Source organism: Dendrobates tinctorius, unplaced genomic scaffold, assembly GCF_039654945.1.
Source record: "Dendrobates tinctorius isolate UK_male_01 unplaced genomic scaffold, ASM3965494v1 ptg000121l, whole genome shotgun sequence".
In the NCBI taxonomy this organism is placed as follows: domain Eukaryota; kingdom Metazoa; phylum Chordata; class Amphibia; order Anura; family Dendrobatidae; genus Dendrobates; species Dendrobates tinctorius.
In genome coordinates this window covers 648,111-667,109 of record NW_027361789.1, presented here as the reverse complement: position 1 = coordinate 667,109, position 18,999 = coordinate 648,111, and the positions used below count along the sequence as shown (strand labels likewise).

General features: G+C 46.5%; 2 protein-coding genes across 5 annotated transcripts in view; one reads left to right on the top strand and one right to left on the bottom strand.

The window, feature by feature from the left end:
• Positions 1 to 18,999, top strand: part of LOC141046821 (regucalcin) — a 188,787-nt gene that overhangs the window by 133,056 nt on the left and 36,732 nt on the right. The window lies entirely within an intron of this gene.
• On the bottom strand, positions 305 to 3,927 carry LOC141046820 (uncharacterized). The gene is made up of 2 exons (XM_073541444.1): positions 3,827 to 3,927; positions 305 to 2,584 (listed from the first exon to the last, which is right to left on the bottom strand). Exons 1-2 carry the CDS (start codon positions 3,893 to 3,895, stop codon positions 1,643 to 1,645), a joined length of 1,011 nt encoding a protein of 336 aa, XP_073397545.1. The 5' UTR covers positions 3,896 to 3,927; the 3' UTR covers positions 305 to 1,642.

The following is an 18,999-nucleotide window of genomic DNA, read 5'->3' as shown; positions in this document are numbered from 1 at the left end:
AATTTTTACAGTAGACGTTTTTTCCAGACGCCGGATCGCGACACATTGCGACACACTGCCGGATCCGGCGAAAACCGGATGAAACGCATGGCCATCCGGCGCGATCCGGCGCAAATGCAAGTCAATGGGGGGGAAACCGGATCCGGCATTGCATTTCGCCGGATCCGGTTTCTGTCAAAAGCGCAGGATCGCGCCTGACGGCGAAAACCTGATGTGTGAAAGAGGCCTAAGAAGGAAACATCCAGTTAACACAACATCACAGAAGTTATGCGTCCATAAAGCCTTCTGGAAACGTCCTTGCCTACCAGTGAAAGTCCCCTTTGTTTTATGTTGTTTATAATCAGATATCAGTTCAACCATGCGCAGTACACTTTCTGCAAGCAATGCTTATATAACATGTTCACTCTTGGAGCCTGCGTGGTTAATCCTTGAGCTCGTGGCCAGCTCGTGTTACGCAGGCGCATTGCGGTTGTTTATCACTCAACCTACAGTGTTCTCATCATATCTCTTAACAGGTCATGTATCGGTCAAGTTCAGTTCTTCTAAACTTGTGCTGAATTACTGCAAAAAGGGACAATAAGACCCATGATCACCTGTGCACCTATCTTCTTCATACATACACCATACATATCACATATGTATCACAATCGGTCCTTGATCACGGGAATTATTTTCCTCTTCTATAGGTTACCATCAGCACTTTTGGTCGCCTACAGAAGATTTTGTATGCCATGTAGCAATTCCATATAGATAGAAGTATTACTACAAGGACAAGCACCAACACTGGGTGAATGATCCAATTTAACATCCTTTGAGCCGAAGGAGAATGACCCATGAAAATATCATACCAATGATGAGAAGTGGCATCAGCAATTGCCAAACCCATTTTAACAATTTTCCCTGCCACTATGGTGGTACTAACAACATGATATTGTATTGTTTTATTTAACATTTGAATTATTCTATTCCCTTCTTCAGATGTCTCCATAATATTCCTGAGCCGGGTCATATTCAATGCCCAGTTGTTTACCTGCAACTTGGTCGGTTGCCACCGCATTGTTTTCTGCACCTCCCGGTCATGAGTGAGAAGGAAGGTTTGGCCCTCCCACTGTAAAGCGGAAACATTCTGTAAACACCCCACATAAGGAACTTTCATCCCAGGAATAATAGGGACATCAGTTATTACACAAATTTCTTGTGAACCTATCTCCACCAGCATCTTGTAGGATACTGGTAGAATGGTGAACTCACAAATATTCACAGTCTCTTGTAGCAAACATGGTTCATATACAGTAGAATGCAACCTACAAATTTTACCTTCTAATGTGTCTTCACATAAGCTTAAATCATGCGTGCAATTATTGTCATCAATATATAAGCCATTCATTTTAGGCATCTACAACCATTGATCCCCTAGGGGTCCCAATAATAGTGGTAAAACTACATATCTACACATTACTTGCTGGTTGGTTACATTATATATATTCAATATCCCTTGACATACTGTGTCATTGCAAACCATTTTGGGAGCTTCAATTTTAAGCCATGAAACTCCAGGGATTGTGTTATTAAACATAGTCCTCCATACCCATTCATTTCCTGTCATAAGACGAGTCTGCATTGTTGCCTTCTGCTGCATTTGCTAAATAGCCTGCATTGTACACATAGTCCAATTAAGCATCGCACTAATATTTGATCCTTCCTTGAATACAAAAGAATTTGAAATATTCTGCATATCTAGCAAAAATTTATCTGCTTGCCAAGCTTGTGTCAGTGGGTGCCATATTGTAGGCATCCATTTACCTTGTAAAGTTAAAACATCTTGGATTCCTGCACCTGCTTTACTCATGCGATTTGCTAGAGTTTCAATATCAAAAGAATTCAAAGTCCCAGTAACAGTTCCCACTCCCCCCAGCAACGTATCATACCATGCCCTTTTTTGTCTTATAGGGCAGAGAACGTTAGACGGAAATATCACTATAGCTGTTACTACAGTCTTTTGTGATTGAGTTCCAGTCTTTACACAGGACGAGGGGATCCTCTTCATATGTCCCGGATCCGTTTTTGACGAATTCATATTAACAAACGTTATACTTTGTGCCCAAGTACTTCTATTTGTTATACTAGTAGCATTATGACAAAGTAAAGTCTGTAGGACATTAATATTGAATACTAATTCTGTTCCACTTCCAATGGTGGGGGTGCAATTCTTATAGATCCGTATTTGTTGAGTTGGAGACAAAGACTCAAAACCCTCACCGGCGTTACAACATGTTAAATTCACCTTAGCGGTAATGTTCGCAGTTCCGTGCATATTGTGTAACATATATGCTACTTGAAATGAGGTGGCCCCACGGGGGCCTATCCATACATATCCTTCCACTGTTACATTAGCTATGTTACAGCTCTGTCCTTCTGGGCAAATAAAATCATCTTGTTTTCGTTCTTTTGTGCTTTCCTTCCACAACCACCTTATCCGACTGGTGTTTTGACTTTGGATTTGAGTACCCGGTGTCCATCCTTCAACTTTCACCAAACACTCGCTTCCAAGGATTCCAATAATTCCACATATTCCCAGAAATATCTGTTGAGGGAGGAAAAAAAAACCAAAGCATGATTTTATTCACGCAAATAACATTTTTCCTGGGGAACATATTCCCATTTTTCCACTCCTGGTCTCATGATTAGCAGAGTACAATCCTTGCCCACAGCAATGACTTCAGCCGCCGATGGCGGTCCTTGAGGACTCTGTACCCAAATTCTAGCTCCTACATTGGTCACATCTGATGACCCAAATGCTTTATCCCCCCGTAAGGAGAGTTCTAGTGGAGCTTGTCCTTCGATGGCTTGATCTAAACTAATAGGTATTACCAACATTTGAGCCATCTTCTGTCCTTTAGAGATAACTAGGGGCTCTTGTCCTAAATTGGACATAATAACTTTGATTTCTCCTTGATAATCAGCATCAATTACTCCTCCCACCACTATGGCCCCTCTTAAAGCAAAACTAGACCAAGTTGCCAACTGACCATAATGTCCTTTAGGCATTTGACATCCCAATCCTGTTAGTATAGGAACAGTCTTACCTGGAGGTACAATAGTCACTTCTATTGCACTGAGATCCAATCCCGCAGATAGGGGAGTTGCTTTTTCAGGAATTTTAGCCTCTTGATTCAACTTCCACCAAGTAATTGTATGTACAATATGAGTTTTGGGTATGGTAAGGTTGGGTGTCAGCATTCTCATCAATGGTGTCATGGAATCAGTAATTGGCCTATTGTTGATAATTTGTAAAGCCTCACTTAGATTATCTCTCCACTGGCCATATCCTCCTTCCGTATTGTGTATCTTTTTCAGAGTAGACTTCAAGAGTCCATTCATCCTTTCCACTAACCCTGCAGCTTGGGGATAGTAAGGCATATGATATACCCATTGGACATTATGCTCATTAGCATAATCCTTTATCTGTTGACCAGTGAAGTGTGACCCATTGTCAGTCTGTATCTGCAGTGGAACACCATAGTATTGTGTGATAATCTCTAATGTACGTAATGTGCTCCATTGTGTGGCTGCTTTGCAAGGGAATCCTATCATAAGTCCTGAGTAGGTATCTACTGCTGTGCAGACATATTTACATCCCCTACTCTCAGTGAGTGGACCAATGAAATCCATCTGCCAGATTTGAGCTGGTAATTGTCCTCGAGCTATGTGTCCCATTACTGTGTGTGGAACTTCCCTTTTTTGTGAATGCTGGCATACTGGACACTGTGCAATGACTTGTTTTATAATGTCCATGGTTAGTGGAACACCTCTTTCTTGGGCCCACCTGTAAGTGGCTTTTTCTCCAAGGTGTCCACTCTTGTTGTGCGCCCAAACAGCTGTACCTTGCAGCCATTTTTCTTTTTCTTGATCAACCTCAGAAGTCTGTCTAATGGCGGCGGCTTTATCTGCTTCAGAATTAAACAGACGATCAAGTGAGTCAGCAGACATATGTGCATCAACATGAAAACAGTAGTAAGTGTGATTTGAACCATTTCTTCTATAAATTCCCACACCTCTTTTCCCCACACTTCCTTACCATGTATTAACCAACCATATTTCTTCCATCCCATCATCCAAGTTGCAAGACCATTAGCCACAGACCACGAGTCTGTGAAAAGGTGACACTCCTTCCCTTGTTCAAAACTCAATGCCAGAAAGATAGCATATAATTCTGCATATTGGCTACTTTTACCATGACCTTCCATAACCAAATGTTTTTCTAGTTTCGGGTTATAAGCCACACTCTTCCAGTGTCGCTTTCCATTGACATATCGAGCTGACCCATCAGTGAACCAAGCATGTTGCTGTTGTTGTTCTGTTAAATCTTCATAAGATTTTCCCCATTTTACAGGGGACTCTTCCAGGACAGTTGGTTTCACAGGGGATTTGATTTCTTCCCCTATTTCAGCTATTTTCTAATGGAGGGAGGCGATCCCGCCTTCTCCTTTCTTTGCTCTTTCAGAAATGTACCATTTCCATTTTATGATACTTTGTTCCTATGCATATCCTACCCTATTAGTTTTAGGGTTAGACAATACCCATTGCATTATAGGTATTGCTGGTCTTAATAAGATTTCATGTCCTAAAGTTAGCTGTTCTGTTTCTACCAATGCCCAATAACAAGCTAGCAATTGTTTTTCGAATGGAGTATACTTTTCTCCAGCATCAGGGAGTTTTCGATTCCAAAATCCTAAGGGGACTCTTTTTCCCCCTTGTTTTTGCCATAATGACCAATTTGCATACATAATTTGTACTGATACATGCAATTCTACACTCCCCGCTGTCATTGGCCATAATTCTACAGCTTGCTGTATGGCCTCTTTTACCATTTCAAAGGCGGTTTGTTGTTCTTCCCCCCAATGAAATTCATATTTCTTCCTCGTAACTTTATACAAAGGGGACAGCATCTGTCCTAAATGAGGTATATGCTGTCTCCAAAATCCAAATAGCCCAATATAAGATTGAGTCTCTTGCTTAGACTTGGGAGTAGGGAAATTAATAATCTTCTGTTTTGCTTTTGGTAAAATTTCCCTATGTCCTTTATTCCATTGTATTCCAAGAAATTTTACAACTTGAGCCGGTCCTTGGACCTTTGCTTCATTTATTTCCCATCCTTTGCTCCTCATATGCACCAAAAGTTTTTCCAATTGTGATTTTACTGCCTGCTCCTCATTTCCTTGTATCATTATATCATCAATATAATGTGAAATTTGCATATCTGAGGGCAAGGAGAACTGATCTAGATGTTCTGCCACCGTCCGGTGACAAATAGTAGGGCTATGAAGCCATCCTTGAGGCAATCTGGTCATTGTATACTGTCGACCTAACCAGGTAAAAGCAAATTGATCCTGCGCCTTTTCCTCTATTGGAATTGTAAAGAAGGCATTAGCCAAATCAATCACTGCATACCAAGTTCCATTATGACTCTGTATATTTTCTATTATAGTGATAGTATCTGGCACTGCAGCTGTTAATGGAGGGGTACATTTGTTCAGTTCCCTGTAATCCACTGTCATAAGCCAGGAGCCATCACTCTTTTTAACTGGCCAGACTGGATTATTCCATGCAGTAGTAGTGGTACGCATGACTCCTGCGTCCACCAGATCTTTAATTGTTTCAGTAATCTCTTTGTGTCCCCCTGGTATTCGATACTGTTTCATTGCCACCATTTTGGTAGCAGGAGGGATATGTACAGGGGGTATTTTTACTTTTCCTACCGTTACAGGTCTCATTTGTATTTCCGCCCTTTTTACTCCAAAGGAGAATTTGCCAGCCGATAAATTTAAAGTCATTCCTTTTAAAACATCAATTCCCAATATATATTCCGGAATGGGTACTACTAAAACACGGTAATTTCTTATCGGTAGGTTTCCTATTTTCAAAGCAACTTGTGTTTGTACCCCGGTGATTACCTGTCCTCCTAGTCCGGCAATTTTAATTTTTGGACCTTTGAATTTCGTGGGATTTCCATATATTAGGGTAGCCTCCGCCCCAGTATCAATCAAAGCAGGGACCCTCTGCACATTGCCCCCTTTCCAATGGATGCTTAAATTTACGTATGGGTGCTGATCAGCTTTAATCCATACGGGGGCTTGGCTGGCTACCTATGGGATTTCTTCGTCTGAGTCCACATTCTTCCCGGTAGCTGCCTCATAGGCATTCCTACCCCATCCATCACTTACTCGAGTGGCTACTGCTGCAGCTAATTCTTCCCACGGATAAACATTTTTAAAGTCCTCTCAAGACACTTTCTCAGGTGCTGTGGGGGGCTTACCCTGATCTTCAGCTTTACCTATTGTAGTAGTGCCTTTTTCAGCATCAACTTTCTTTGCCGACAGCACCTTTTGTTTATACAACCTCCATAATTCACCTGTCTGTTTTCCATCTATAGATTCTCTGCTCATTCCAGCCTTTAAGAGTGCCTGAAACATCTCTCTCCTGGACACTCTATCTGTTTGATTTGTAGTATTTCCATCTTTTTTCCACTCAGGGTTATATGGTTTACTGTTACCTGGATGTTTTTGAGAGGAACTCTGAGAGGAGGCTAAATGATCTGTTTCCTTCCAATCACCCATATCCTGCAATTCCCTCATACGTGTGATTACTTGACTCACTGGATTCCCTGTCATAGCCACAGTTAAAGTCAATATAATGGCTTTATAAGCAGGAGGAGCGGTTTTCACTAACCTACTCCTCATACTAGCTGTCATTGGAAATTCCAAGTAATCATCATCCACATTAAGTACAGCCACTACACCTCGCATCGCTTCCTCCTTTAGTCTGTCAATTCCATCTCGTAAAGTATACCATGGTTTATCATTAGCTGGGATATCAGCTTCAGTAGGATATTTATCCATAATTGCTAGAGCCAAAATGATCAACAAATTCTGCATGTTATCCTGTGCATTTTCTCTAAAGTAATTTTTGAAATATCTTTGGATCACTGGATCCCGAGACAATGTAACAAATTTAGAAATATCCTGTGGGTCTACATTTATTCCTACTCCTCCATAATCAAGCATCCTGACCAGCCAGGAGAGTTCAGATTCTCCCGACCGCTGTTTAAATTGCGTCAAAATGCTATCTATTTCATTTTGGGTATAATCTTCCACAGAAACTCTAGTACGAGTATGGGGAACTGTTCACTCCACCATAATAGGCTGTCCGTGCTCGTCTATTTGGAGCCGGCCACCTGCATCACGGACCTGCTCTCGAATAATTTCATTTTCTGTCCGTTCCATCCGTCTCTGAATTGGATTGGCTTTTACCTTAGATCCTTTTGGGGGATCAATAACGGGATCAGGTGGATCCTCCCAATCATCTGATGAGGAAGTATCCCATACATCTCTGTCCCACTTATCTGGGTCCCAATTTACAGATGCAGTGGCTATACTTTTATATACTTTTTCTTTATTAATTTTTCCTCTTTTCTTGCGATATTTATTTTGAGCAACTTTGATAGCAGCTTTCTCTGCTACACTCTGGTAATGTTCCAACTTATCTTTGAGCAGACGGGTATTGCAATCCAGCACCACTTTCTGCCCTCCTAGCTCTGCAACTTTTTGTTCCAATTGAGAGCACTTCCTCTGCATTTGTTGATTCCGCTCATGCATCGCGCGATATGCACTGAGCAGAATCCAAGTTCGTCGCCCAAGCGACACAACATCACCCGCCTTGGCGGGGACCCCCCTGAGTACATTAACAACATCAGCGGGTTAACTACCTTTAAGCTTACTAGACCACTGTTCCGCCAGTCCAGAACTGCTCAATTCATGTGCCAATATATTATACGGTGCCTCAGTCCAACCGGGCACATCCACAACATCCTCCTGCTTTTCCTTTCGTTCCTTAAACTTATTGAGAAAAAAAAAAAAAGAAAAATCCTGCTGACTACGTCAATTTATGTCTTACCGAATTTTCACTTTGAGAGGGGCAAGCCCCTTACTTACATCGCTCACTAATATACTAATTAGGCAAAAAGACTACTAGGTCTTTATTTCGGTAAAACAATTTATATTTTATTAATAATAAGATAACAGAATGACTTGGGTAACACTTTGATATGTGTGTGTTATAGGCACATGAATTATAGCAGCACTAGTCTAACATTACATTGATCATTATCATCATCTATAAAATAGAGAAAAGTAAGCATCAATACGTTTACCGGATATTGTAGCATCACTTCTCCCTCGGGGGACTCGACGGGTAAGAAGGAAACATCCAGTTAACACAACATCACAGAAGTTATGCGTCCATAAAGCCTTCTGGAAACGTCCCTGCCTACCAGTGAAAGTCCCCTTTGTTTTATGTTGTTTATAATCAGATATCAGTTCAACCATGCACAGTACACTTTCTGCAAGCAATGCTTATATAACATGTTCACGCTTGGCGCCTGCGTGGTTAATCCTTGAGCTCGTGGCCAGCTCGTGTTACGCAGGCGCATTGCGGTTGTTTATCACTCAACTTACCGTGTTCTCATCATATCTCTTAACTGGTCATGTATCGGTCAAGTTCAGTTCTTCTAAACTTGTGCTGAATTACTGCAAAAAGGGACAATAAGACCCATGATCACCTGTGCACCTATCTTCTTCATACATACACCATACATATCACATATGTATCACAGCTGTCTTTTCTGAGACCTGCGGTTGCTCAGCGAACGTGAGTATCTTTTGTGTTGTGTTACTATTATCTAAACTACTTTTTTTTTTTTTTTTTTTCAGTAATGTGTGTAATTTATTTTCTACACAGAATCTGGAGCAGTGTAGGAGGAGTCCCCGCTGTGTAGCTGGGCCGGAACCAAGGGGCTGTCACCAAGGTTCCTAGGGGTACTGTTTCCGGGGGACATAATTAGAGGACGGGCCAGAAAGAGTTTTAGAAGGGATGGGGGTGTAGCAAGTATAAAAGGGGCTGAGGACGCTAGCAGGGGGCACTCGACCAAGCAGGAAAGAAGGAGCCGGAAGGCTAGAGGGTGCCAGAGAGCCAGAGCGAGAGCCAGAGCTAAAAGAAGAGAGCAGCGACTGGAGGGACTGGAGAGAGACAGCACCGAGCTGTCCAGCAGAGAGACACTGACTGCCCAACCGCAGCTCCACTCCTGCCCACAGCTGCGGCCTGCCCGCTGCCGCCCGCAGCTGCCGCTCCTCTCCAGCCCGCGGCTGCGGCCTGCCTGCTGCCGCTTGCAGCCGCCACAGCCCGACTACGGCCCACTGCCACCCGCGGCTCGGCTCCGGCCCGCGGCTGCAACTTGTCTGCCGCCACCCACGGCCACTGCTGCCCATCCCCAGCTTGTGGCTGCGGCCTACACCCCCCGGTCCCCGGGCAATGCCATCCCGCATCCGCCGGGAGGCGCAACGCAGAGGAACTCTTCAGGGGCCTGCTGTGCCCCCGCTTCGCCTGGGGGTAGGAATGCCCAAAGTCTCTGCCAGATCCTCGTTGGCTGGGCCCAGCGGCTGAAACGCCGAAGCAGTACCGACCACCACTCTGCCGGACGTCACAGAGGATAAGTGACACATTGTAGCTAATACCCTGGACCCGTAGTCCGCCATACCGCGGCCCTATAGTGACTGGTCTTGACCGGGTAGTTGTGTTTGTGTTACCAGTGTATTCTTGTTTTGATCAATGTGAGGATAACTGTTGTTAGTGTGGCGCCCCCAGGAGTATGGCCGCCACAGTGGCTTTGCCTTCCTCCAGGGGAGGGTAATGCCAGGCTTGGAGGTAATCATGGGTCTTTCTCGCAGTCAATCTACGCATGCAGCACAGTTCCACTCCAGGCCAGCAGGGGGAACTCTGAACCGGGATTAAGGGGAGGAGTGCTCTCTGAGGGCCAAGAGGAAGGGGTGAGTTACTTAGTCTGCGGAGGGTGAAGTGTGCAGACGTGTGGAAGGAGCGCTGAGATAGAGCTGAGAGGAAGAGCTCATCTCTGGAGAGAACGCATGAACTGGAGCCTGGTCTCCACGGTTGTACGGATACTAACAGTCCTGCAACAGACACCAGAGGAGTAAAAGGCTGTAAATGCCCTACTCCCATCTAAGACTTGAGGGCACAACAGCAGCTTGGATAGTGAGTCGGGACTCAGGAGAGAGGAGTCCCCAAGATAGGCTACAGCTGTCTGCCGTGCAAGTGAGGTTCTTGAGAACATCTGACAGGAGGAACTTCAGTGTAACTTGGTACTGGAGATCCCGCAAACAAGCGCTAGTAAGGAGACTGCACAACCCATCTGCTGAGAGAGAATCCCTGAATTGCTTCCAGGCTAGCCTGCTCCAATACCATCTGTAATCAGGACCTGGACTGCAGTTATCAAGTAAAGGTACAGAAATTGCACCTCGCTGTGTCTTGTCAGCTTCCTACCTTTCCAACACCGCTAAATCCCCGTGCCAACCACATCTACACTGCCCTGGGACTACAGCTTCACCTGTGGGGAGCTTTTACATCTTTGCTGCGCCATACCACCAGTCCGAGCGGATCTGCATGCAGCGTCGGCTTAACAACTCCCTTGCCGAGCACCACAGGTGGCTGTTATGAATCAGTCACCGAGGAGGAAAAACAAAAACAAACTAAGCCCCAGAAAACCAGAGAGGTTGGTAACTAAGCGGATTGTCTCACACAAGATGAAAAGACAAACACAGATAGAAAAATAGGCTGAGCAAACAATGGGGCCCACACTATCTAGAAAAGAAAGGAAAGATGCTGTCTGCAATCACGCACAAAACCCTGCCAAAAAATGTCCAACACTTTCTGATAACAAAAACCCTGAAGTTGCTAGACTTCAATTCCCTATATCGGCACTTTGGTATATTCTGAAGACAGAGCAAAAAGAGACCAATCTGATCAGGGACAAAAAGCAAACTGGCATAAACAGAGACATAAGAATGGAAATTCAGCACAGCCCCAGCAGGGGCTGGCTGACCACAAAAACTGAGTAAACAGACCAAATCTCATGTGAAAAATAGCAGCGCACACTTAGCTTGAGAAGGCAGGAACAGAACTGAAAACCAGAACCTCAGAGCATAAGAAAATCACCAGCACAAAATTAGGGAGTCGGCTGTCTTAAATCCAGTCAGAGACTCCTGATGTCCACTCACAGTCCTCTTCCTCAGGTGGCAGGCCTCTGCAATTTAGATCAGCTTCATTACCTGCTGTCACCACCAGAGGGAGCCCGGATGGAGAACTCACGACTCCTCTGTCAACACAGCCATCTCCACCACCCTCACTAGAAGCCAGAGGTAAACCAGAAAATGAGTTCACAACAGGTGGCGTCACAAACTATTCATCTAACTACATTCCACCATTCACATCTTCCTATTACTTGGGCGCCCAGGGCCACGGTCCGGGTCACCGCTGCTGTGACACATCCCACTGATACCGGCCCGGTACCGAGTACCCCACAGCCCTGGGAGGGCGACTCAACTTGGCGTCACGAACAGGATTACGGAGCCCGGTACCCCCGGGTCCTGTGTGCTATAGACTGTGTTTGTGTAAAAGACTGTGTGTGAAATTGGCGCCAATTCATACATACCGGGAGCGGCCATAGACTGTGTTTGTGTAAAAGACTGAGTGTGAAATTGGCGCCAATTCATACATACCGGGAGCGGCCTGGCTACCGCAGTACTCGGGTGAATCACATACCCTGAGCGAATTTAAAGAGAGACTGTGCAGTTTGTTTAAAGTCTACCCTCTGTCTGAGAGCCAGAAAGTGAATATCCTGATTGGACAGCTAACGGGTGCAGCGCAGAGAGAAGTGAAAGCCTGGCAGGACACTGATAAAGAGACTGTTGCAAAGATCCTGGCCAAGCTGAAAAGCACCTTTGACATCCGCACCACAGCTGAAATCAAGATGAGGTTCTTTGGCTGTAAACAGAAGGCGCAGGACAGTATAAGGTACTATGCTCTCAACCTGCAGGAGGCGCTGCGAGCAGTTAAGCAAGTTGATCCTGACAGTGTGAAGGAGGAGGATAAGCTGTTAAAGGAGCAGTTCATTGAAGGACTCCTATCCAGTACCCACAGAGAACAGTTGCGTATCATTACCCTGCAAAACCCTGATCTGAACTTTGTTGATTTTAAGGACAGGGCTATTCGGGTACTGCAGGAATCAACTGACAGCCGCCCATCGCCCCCTAAGCGCCCAGCGATCAACTACCATCAGGAAGCAATGTCTTTCTCTTCCATCCCTGTGGAGGCTGATGCACAGACTCTGGATAAAGATCCAACTGAGGAGCTGCGTCTTCAGATCCAGGAGTTGACCAAAGGGATGGCTGCACCTACCAAAACTGTGCATTCCCTGCAGGCGTCCTCCAAGGAAAAGATCCAGCTTGTTTCCAGTCCAGAGGATGTCCCGTGGCTCCGGAGGAGGAGAGCCCCGCTACTTCGAGGGAGGAACAACGATCGCTATGACCAGGACGGACATCCCATCTGTCGTCGCTGCTACAAGGCCGGTCATCTTGCAAGATTTTGTCCTTTAAACGAGCAACCCCTGGGGCAGAGGGCCAACCCCCAGGAATAGGACCACAAGGCCCAAGGAACTGGAGAGCCAAGTATGTGTGAGGGAGACTGATCCTTCCTGTGGTGATTGACGGCATCCCCATGAACGCTTTGCTGGACACTGGCTCCCAGGTGACCACTATGCCGTACATTCTTTACAAGAAGTATTGGGCTGATTCAGAACTTACCCGTGGCCCAACTGATGAACTGACAGTAGTTGCCAGTAATGGTCAGTCTTTGCCGCAGATAGGATGTAAATAAATTACTGTTAAAGTGGGTCGGGTAGAGCTAAAGTCTCAATGTCTGATAGTTGTTGATATTGATCGACGTGAATGTAATCCCATGATGACTCTTGGTACAAATGTAATTGAAAACTGTCTGTCCGAGGTTATTGTCTTGTTGCAACAGGTGGCTGAGACTGCTGGTTCCAGTGAACGAGTCCTACAGAAGGAGATCAGAGCCCTGATGCAAAGACAACAGGTGGAACTCTCTGGCGGAGAAATTGGCAGTGTAAGAGTGAGTGATCCCTTCCCCATTGCAATACCCCCAGATGTGAAATGTTGGTTTGGTGTCGGGCAGCTATAGGTCTTAGAGGGAAAGATTACCAGGCATTGGTAGAACCAGTATGCTCCGATAGCAGGCCCACTGTCCTGACAGCCAGAGGGGTGGTTGATGTACGAAAGGGGAGAGTACCTGTACGCCTTGTGAATTGTGGGGAAGAGGAGGCCACGATACCTCGGTACGCCACAGTTGCTAAGCTGCTCACTGTCAATAACAACTCTTTGCAGGCAGCAGAGCCCTTGGTCTCATCCGATCAGGCGGAGGACAATGGCTCTGTGAAGCAGAAGGAGGAGTGGTGCCAGCAACTGCAGGTGGGAACTGACTCTATGCCCTCCTACCAGAAAAATGGGGTATACAGAGTGACGCAAGAGTATGAGCGGGTATTCAGCAAACACCCACTAGATTTTGGGCAGGCAAAAGGGGTTAAACATCATATCCCCACTGGAGACCATCCACCCATAAAGGAGAGATACCGACCTATACCACCAACACAATACCAATGTGCTAAGAGTATGTTGAGGGAGATGAAGGAAGCAGGGGTTATCAGAGACAGTTGTAGCCCATGGGCAGCTCCCATAGTTTTTGTAAAGAAAAAGGATGGTACTATGAGAATGTGTGTTGATTACAGGAAAATTAACAGCTTTACACATAAAGACGCCTACCCACTACCTAGAATTGAGGAATCATTAGCTGCACTTAAAACTGCTAACTACTTTTCCACCTTAGATCTCACAAGTGGGTATTCGCAGGTTCCTGTGGCAGAGGCAGACAAGGAGAAAACAGCATTTACCACTCCAATGGGTCTCTGTGAGTTCAATTATATGCCATTCAGGCTCTGCACAGCCCCAGGAACATTTCAACTGCTGATGGAGTGCTGCCTGGGACACATGAACTTTGAGACGGTCCTGTTGTACCTGGATGATGTCATTGTTTTCTCCAAAACCTATGAAGATCATCTGGAACACCTGGCTGAAATGTTTGAAGCTTTGTCCAATTTTGGCCTGAAGGTGAAGCCCTCCAAGTGCCACCTCCTGAAGCCCAAGGTGCAGTACCTCGGTCATGTGGTCAGTGCAGAAGATGTGGCACCAGATCCTGATAAGGTCACAGTCATCCGGGACTGGCCGAAGCCTAGCAACCTTCATGAAGTAGGCCAATTCCTTGGACTGGTAGGCTACTACCGAAGATTCATCAAAGGCTTTACTGAAATAGCCACCCCTATGCAAAATCTTCTAGTGGGGCAGTCCAAGAAGACCAAACAGAAAAATTCCACCTTTGAATGGACTGAAGAGTTGGAAAGGTCCTTCACCAGATTGAAGATGGCTCTCACAGGAGATGAAGTTCTGGCCTACCCAGATTATGACAAACCCTTTGTGCTGTACACTGATGCCAGCAACGTGGGACTAGGAGCAGTACTGTCGCAGGTACAGAATGGGAAAGAAAGCGTGATCTCCTACGCCAGCAGGAAGCTGCGCCCCACTGAAAGGAACCCTGACAACTACAGTTCTTTCAAGCTGGAGTTCCTTGCCATAGTCTGGGCTGTCACCGAAAGGTTCAAACATTACCTAGCCTCCGCCAAGTTCACTATCTTCACGGACAACAACCCGTTGACGCACTTGGACACTGCAAAACTAGGTGCACTGGAACAGCGATGGATGGCTCGGCTATCTAACTATGAGCTTACCATCAAGTACCGGGCAGGGCACAAGAATGCCAATGCTGATGCGCTGTCCAGAATGCCTAACCTACCAGATGCAGGAGAAGACCCTGAGGCTCTTGAAGAAATAGAGTTACCTCCCTTCCACCGGCCACTTGCGGCCCAGCGTGCTCAAGGAGTGAGAAACAGACGGTCTGGCTTGAGGGAGGTCACCCTGAATCCATTGCCCATCATGACTGGGCAGAAACGCAAGATAGTGACCCTGCAGTCTGCCTGGTGAAGGAGCTACTGTCACAAGCTGACTCACGCCCAGAGTCGGATGCTCCTGAAGAAACCCAGCAGTTGTGGAAGGAGAGAGGCCGGCTGCTCATCTATGAAGGAAAACTGTGTCGGAGGAGTATCAATGCCCGTACTCATGAGCTGGTTTGGCAAGCGATAGTCCCAAAGAGAGAGGCATCAATGGTCCTGGAAGCATACCACAATGGAGAAGGACACTTCGGATGGAAGAAGTTGGAAGCGTTGCTCCGGAAGAGGTTCTACTGGGCTGGTATGAGGAAAGCCATTGAGAGGTGGTGCCGGGAGTGTGGACAATGTAACCTGCACAGAAAGGATCGAAACAGAGAGCTCCTCTACAGCCAATCATCACCAAACAGCCCCTGAGTTGGTGGCCCTGGACCATGTGAAGCTGGTTCCAAGCCGGTCAGGCTACATCTGTGCTCTTACCATTGTGGACCACTACTCAAGATTCCTGGTAGTTGTGCCTGTCAAAGATCAGACAGCCAGGACAGCAGCCAGAGCATTCCAACAGCACTTCTGTAGACCACATGGATATCCTGAAAGAGTGCTTACAGATCAAGGTCCAGCTTTCGAGGCAGAAGTGTTCCAGGAATTCTGTAACTTGTATGGTTGTAAGAAGATCCAGACAACACCATATCACCCACAGACCAATGGAATGTGTGAGAAGATGAACCAGGTAGTGATTGACCTACTGAAGACTTTTCCCTAGGAGGAGAGGAATCTGTGGCCAGAGAAGTTGCCAGATCTGGTGGACCTCTACAACCATATTCCAGTGAATTCCACCAACTGTACCCCAGCCTAGTTAATGAGAGCAAGACCTGGTAAACTGCCTATTGATTTGGATATGGGAGTCCTTACGCCCGAAGTAACGTCACCAGATGCTGACTGGGATACAGAAAGACAACAACAGTACAGAAGAGTTCAAGAATGTGTGGAAAAGAGTCTAGCCCAGGCAAGACAAAAGCAGGAAAAGCTTTACAATCAAAATGCACCTGCCGTTCCTTTGTCGCCAGGAGAACAAGTCCTAAAAAGGAAGAGAAGATTGCACAAATTGGATGATCAATGGGAAGCTGAACCTTATACCATTCTGCCCTCAAACTTTGATAATACCAAGGTATGCCTTATTAGCAAAGATGGAGGAGAAACCTCAGCAGCAATATCAAGAGATCACCTGAAACTATGTCCTGACCTGCTGAAGGAAAGAGTGGAAGAACCAGATAACATCCAACCCATAGAGGAAGAAGAGAAGGTCAGCACAATACTTTGGGAATTCCCTGCGAATTGGACTAAAGTAAATGATGCTATAGTGGTGCCGGTGTTGACATTTCCCCAATTGGTAGCACAGGAAGACGTGACTCAAGGAAATCCTGAGGATCAGGAAAATCAGGCAGCAGATGCCACACCAGCAGTGGAGCCAGATAACCCTCGCCCTGCCAGTGGTGAACCTGTTATGCCCCTTGTGAGTCTAAGAGTTCACAGACAATCTAGGATCCCTGTGCCATGCAGAACCCCCAGTAGTGTATCCAGTACATTACCGCATTACACAAGGGATACCACCCATCAGATATCGTATATTGATAAATGTAAATGTTGAAATTGTGTGTGTAACTGTTTTTCAAGTTTTGTGCCTACAGGTAACCTGTAAGAGTTTCCTTTAGATTTGCCAGTTTTGTTTTATGGACATTGTACCACAGGACTTGTGTGGTCAAAAACTTTCCTGTATATAGTTCACCATTTGCCAGGAATGGACCATGGACATTGATGCTTGGACTTATCATCATAGGACCATTTTTGAAGCTCTTGGTTTTTGTAACTTTTTCATTTTTAACTCTTGCACAATTATTATTGTCTAATTGTTTATATGTTTCATGTTTTTGTTCAGCCCAGGAGTGCTGACTTGCACTAGGGGGGAATGTGGTGCCCCCAGGAGTATGGCCGCCACAGTGGCTTTGCCTTCCTCCAGGGGAGGGTAATGCCAGGCTTGGAGGCAATCATGGGTCTCTCTCGCAGTCAATCTACGCATTCAACACAGTTCCACTCCAGGTCAGCAGGGGGAACTCTGAACTGGGATTAAGGGGAGGAGTCCTCTCTGAGGGCCAAGAGGAAGGGGTGAGTTAGTTTGTGGAGGGTGAAGTGTGCAGACGTGTGGAAGGAGCGCTAAGATAGAGCTGAGAGGAAGAGCTCATCTCTGGAGAGAGCGCATGAACTGGAGCCTGGTCTCCAGAGGAGTAGGAGGCTGTAAATGCCCTACTCCGATATAAGACTTGAGGGCACAACAGCAGCTTGGATAGAGAGCCGGGACTCAGGAGAGAGGAGTCCCCGAGATAGGCTACAGCTGTCTGCCGTGCAAGTGAGGTTCTTGAGAACATCTGACAGGAGGAACTTCAGTGTAACTCAGTACTAGAGATCCCGCAAACAAGCGCTAGTAAGGAAACTGCACAACCCATCTGCTGAGAGAGCATCCCTGAATTGCTTCCAGGCTAGCCTGCTCCAGTACCATCTGTAATCAGGACCTGGACTGCAGTTATCAAGTAAAGGTACAGAAATTGCACCCCGCTGTGTCTTGTCTGCTTCCTACCTTTCCGGCACCGCTATATCCCCGTGCGAACCACATCTACACTGCCCTGGGACTACAGCTTCATCTGTGGGGAGCTTTTATATCTTTGCTGCGCCATACCACCAGTCTCAGCGGATCTGCATGCAGCGTCGGCTTAACAACTCCCTTGCCGAGCACCACAGGTGGCGTCACGAACTATTCATGTAACTACATTCCACCATTCACATCTTCCTATTACTTGGGCGCCCAGGGCCACGGTCCGGGTCACCGCTGCTGTGACACATCCCACTGATTCCGGCCCGGTACCGAGTACCCCACAGCCCTGGGAGGGTGACCCATTAGCTTGTTGGTTACTCAGGATAGCCCCTGTAAGTATACATATATATAAAAAGTTACATCTTAAGTTCATCCCGTCTCCCGTCTCATCACTGCATTCCGCGTACCTGCAATTACTACAGCAGCACCACACAACCTGGATATTCCTCAGTTGGAGCGGTCACTACTCAAACAGCCACTGAACAGTCCCAATCATCCACCAGTGATGGCTCAACCAGGCAGGCTTCACAGGCTGGGGAACAGGCAGCCGGTCCATCAGGTTTTCCCCTCTCCCAGCCCTCTGACACTGGTTTTGTTGGGTCTGCTCACAAGCGGCAGAGGGCCTGGGAGAAGTCAATCATACCCGAGTTTATTCATTTAAGCTCGATGTTCCAGGATGGGATGAAGGTGTTTGGAGATAGACTGGACAGTTGGTTCAATCATGTGAACACACTTTTCCAGGATGTCCACAGATGCCATGACCGCCCGGAAGCTGACCTTCAGAGACCGGTGAGACATTTTTTTTCTGCAATAGAGAGGGGCGTGTCGGAAAACCTGCCTCCTGACCTCCAGCTGTATGTAATGAGGGCCTGTCAGGCTGCTTACAGCGATGCCATACAGCAGTCCCAACTGCAGTCAAGATGTCTCTAGCAGCCACACAGTTCTTTTCCTACAGGGCAACAAGGGCCAGCACAACACCAGTGGCAAGTGAACTATCCTCCTACAGTTCCCAACTATACCACGCAGCCGAGTACAGCACTCCTCCAGCTTGCAGCACCCACAAAGCAGCCGAGTGCAGCACCCCTCCAGCTTGCAGCAACCACCATGCAGTCAAGTGCATCAACCCTCCAGCTTGCAGCACCCACCACGCAGCCGAGTGCAGCACCCCTCCAGCTTGTAGCACCCATCACGCCGCCGAGTGCAGCACCTACTGTATGGAAAGCAAGAAATGCCGAGGGAACATCAAAAAAGGGGACCACTCAGCACCCAAAGAAAAAACCCACGGAAAAGGAATTTGTCCCAAAAAAATCACCCTCCACCTACGTCCTCCCCTCCCAATGTCTTTGTTATCCAATCTGTCTACACCTTCCCT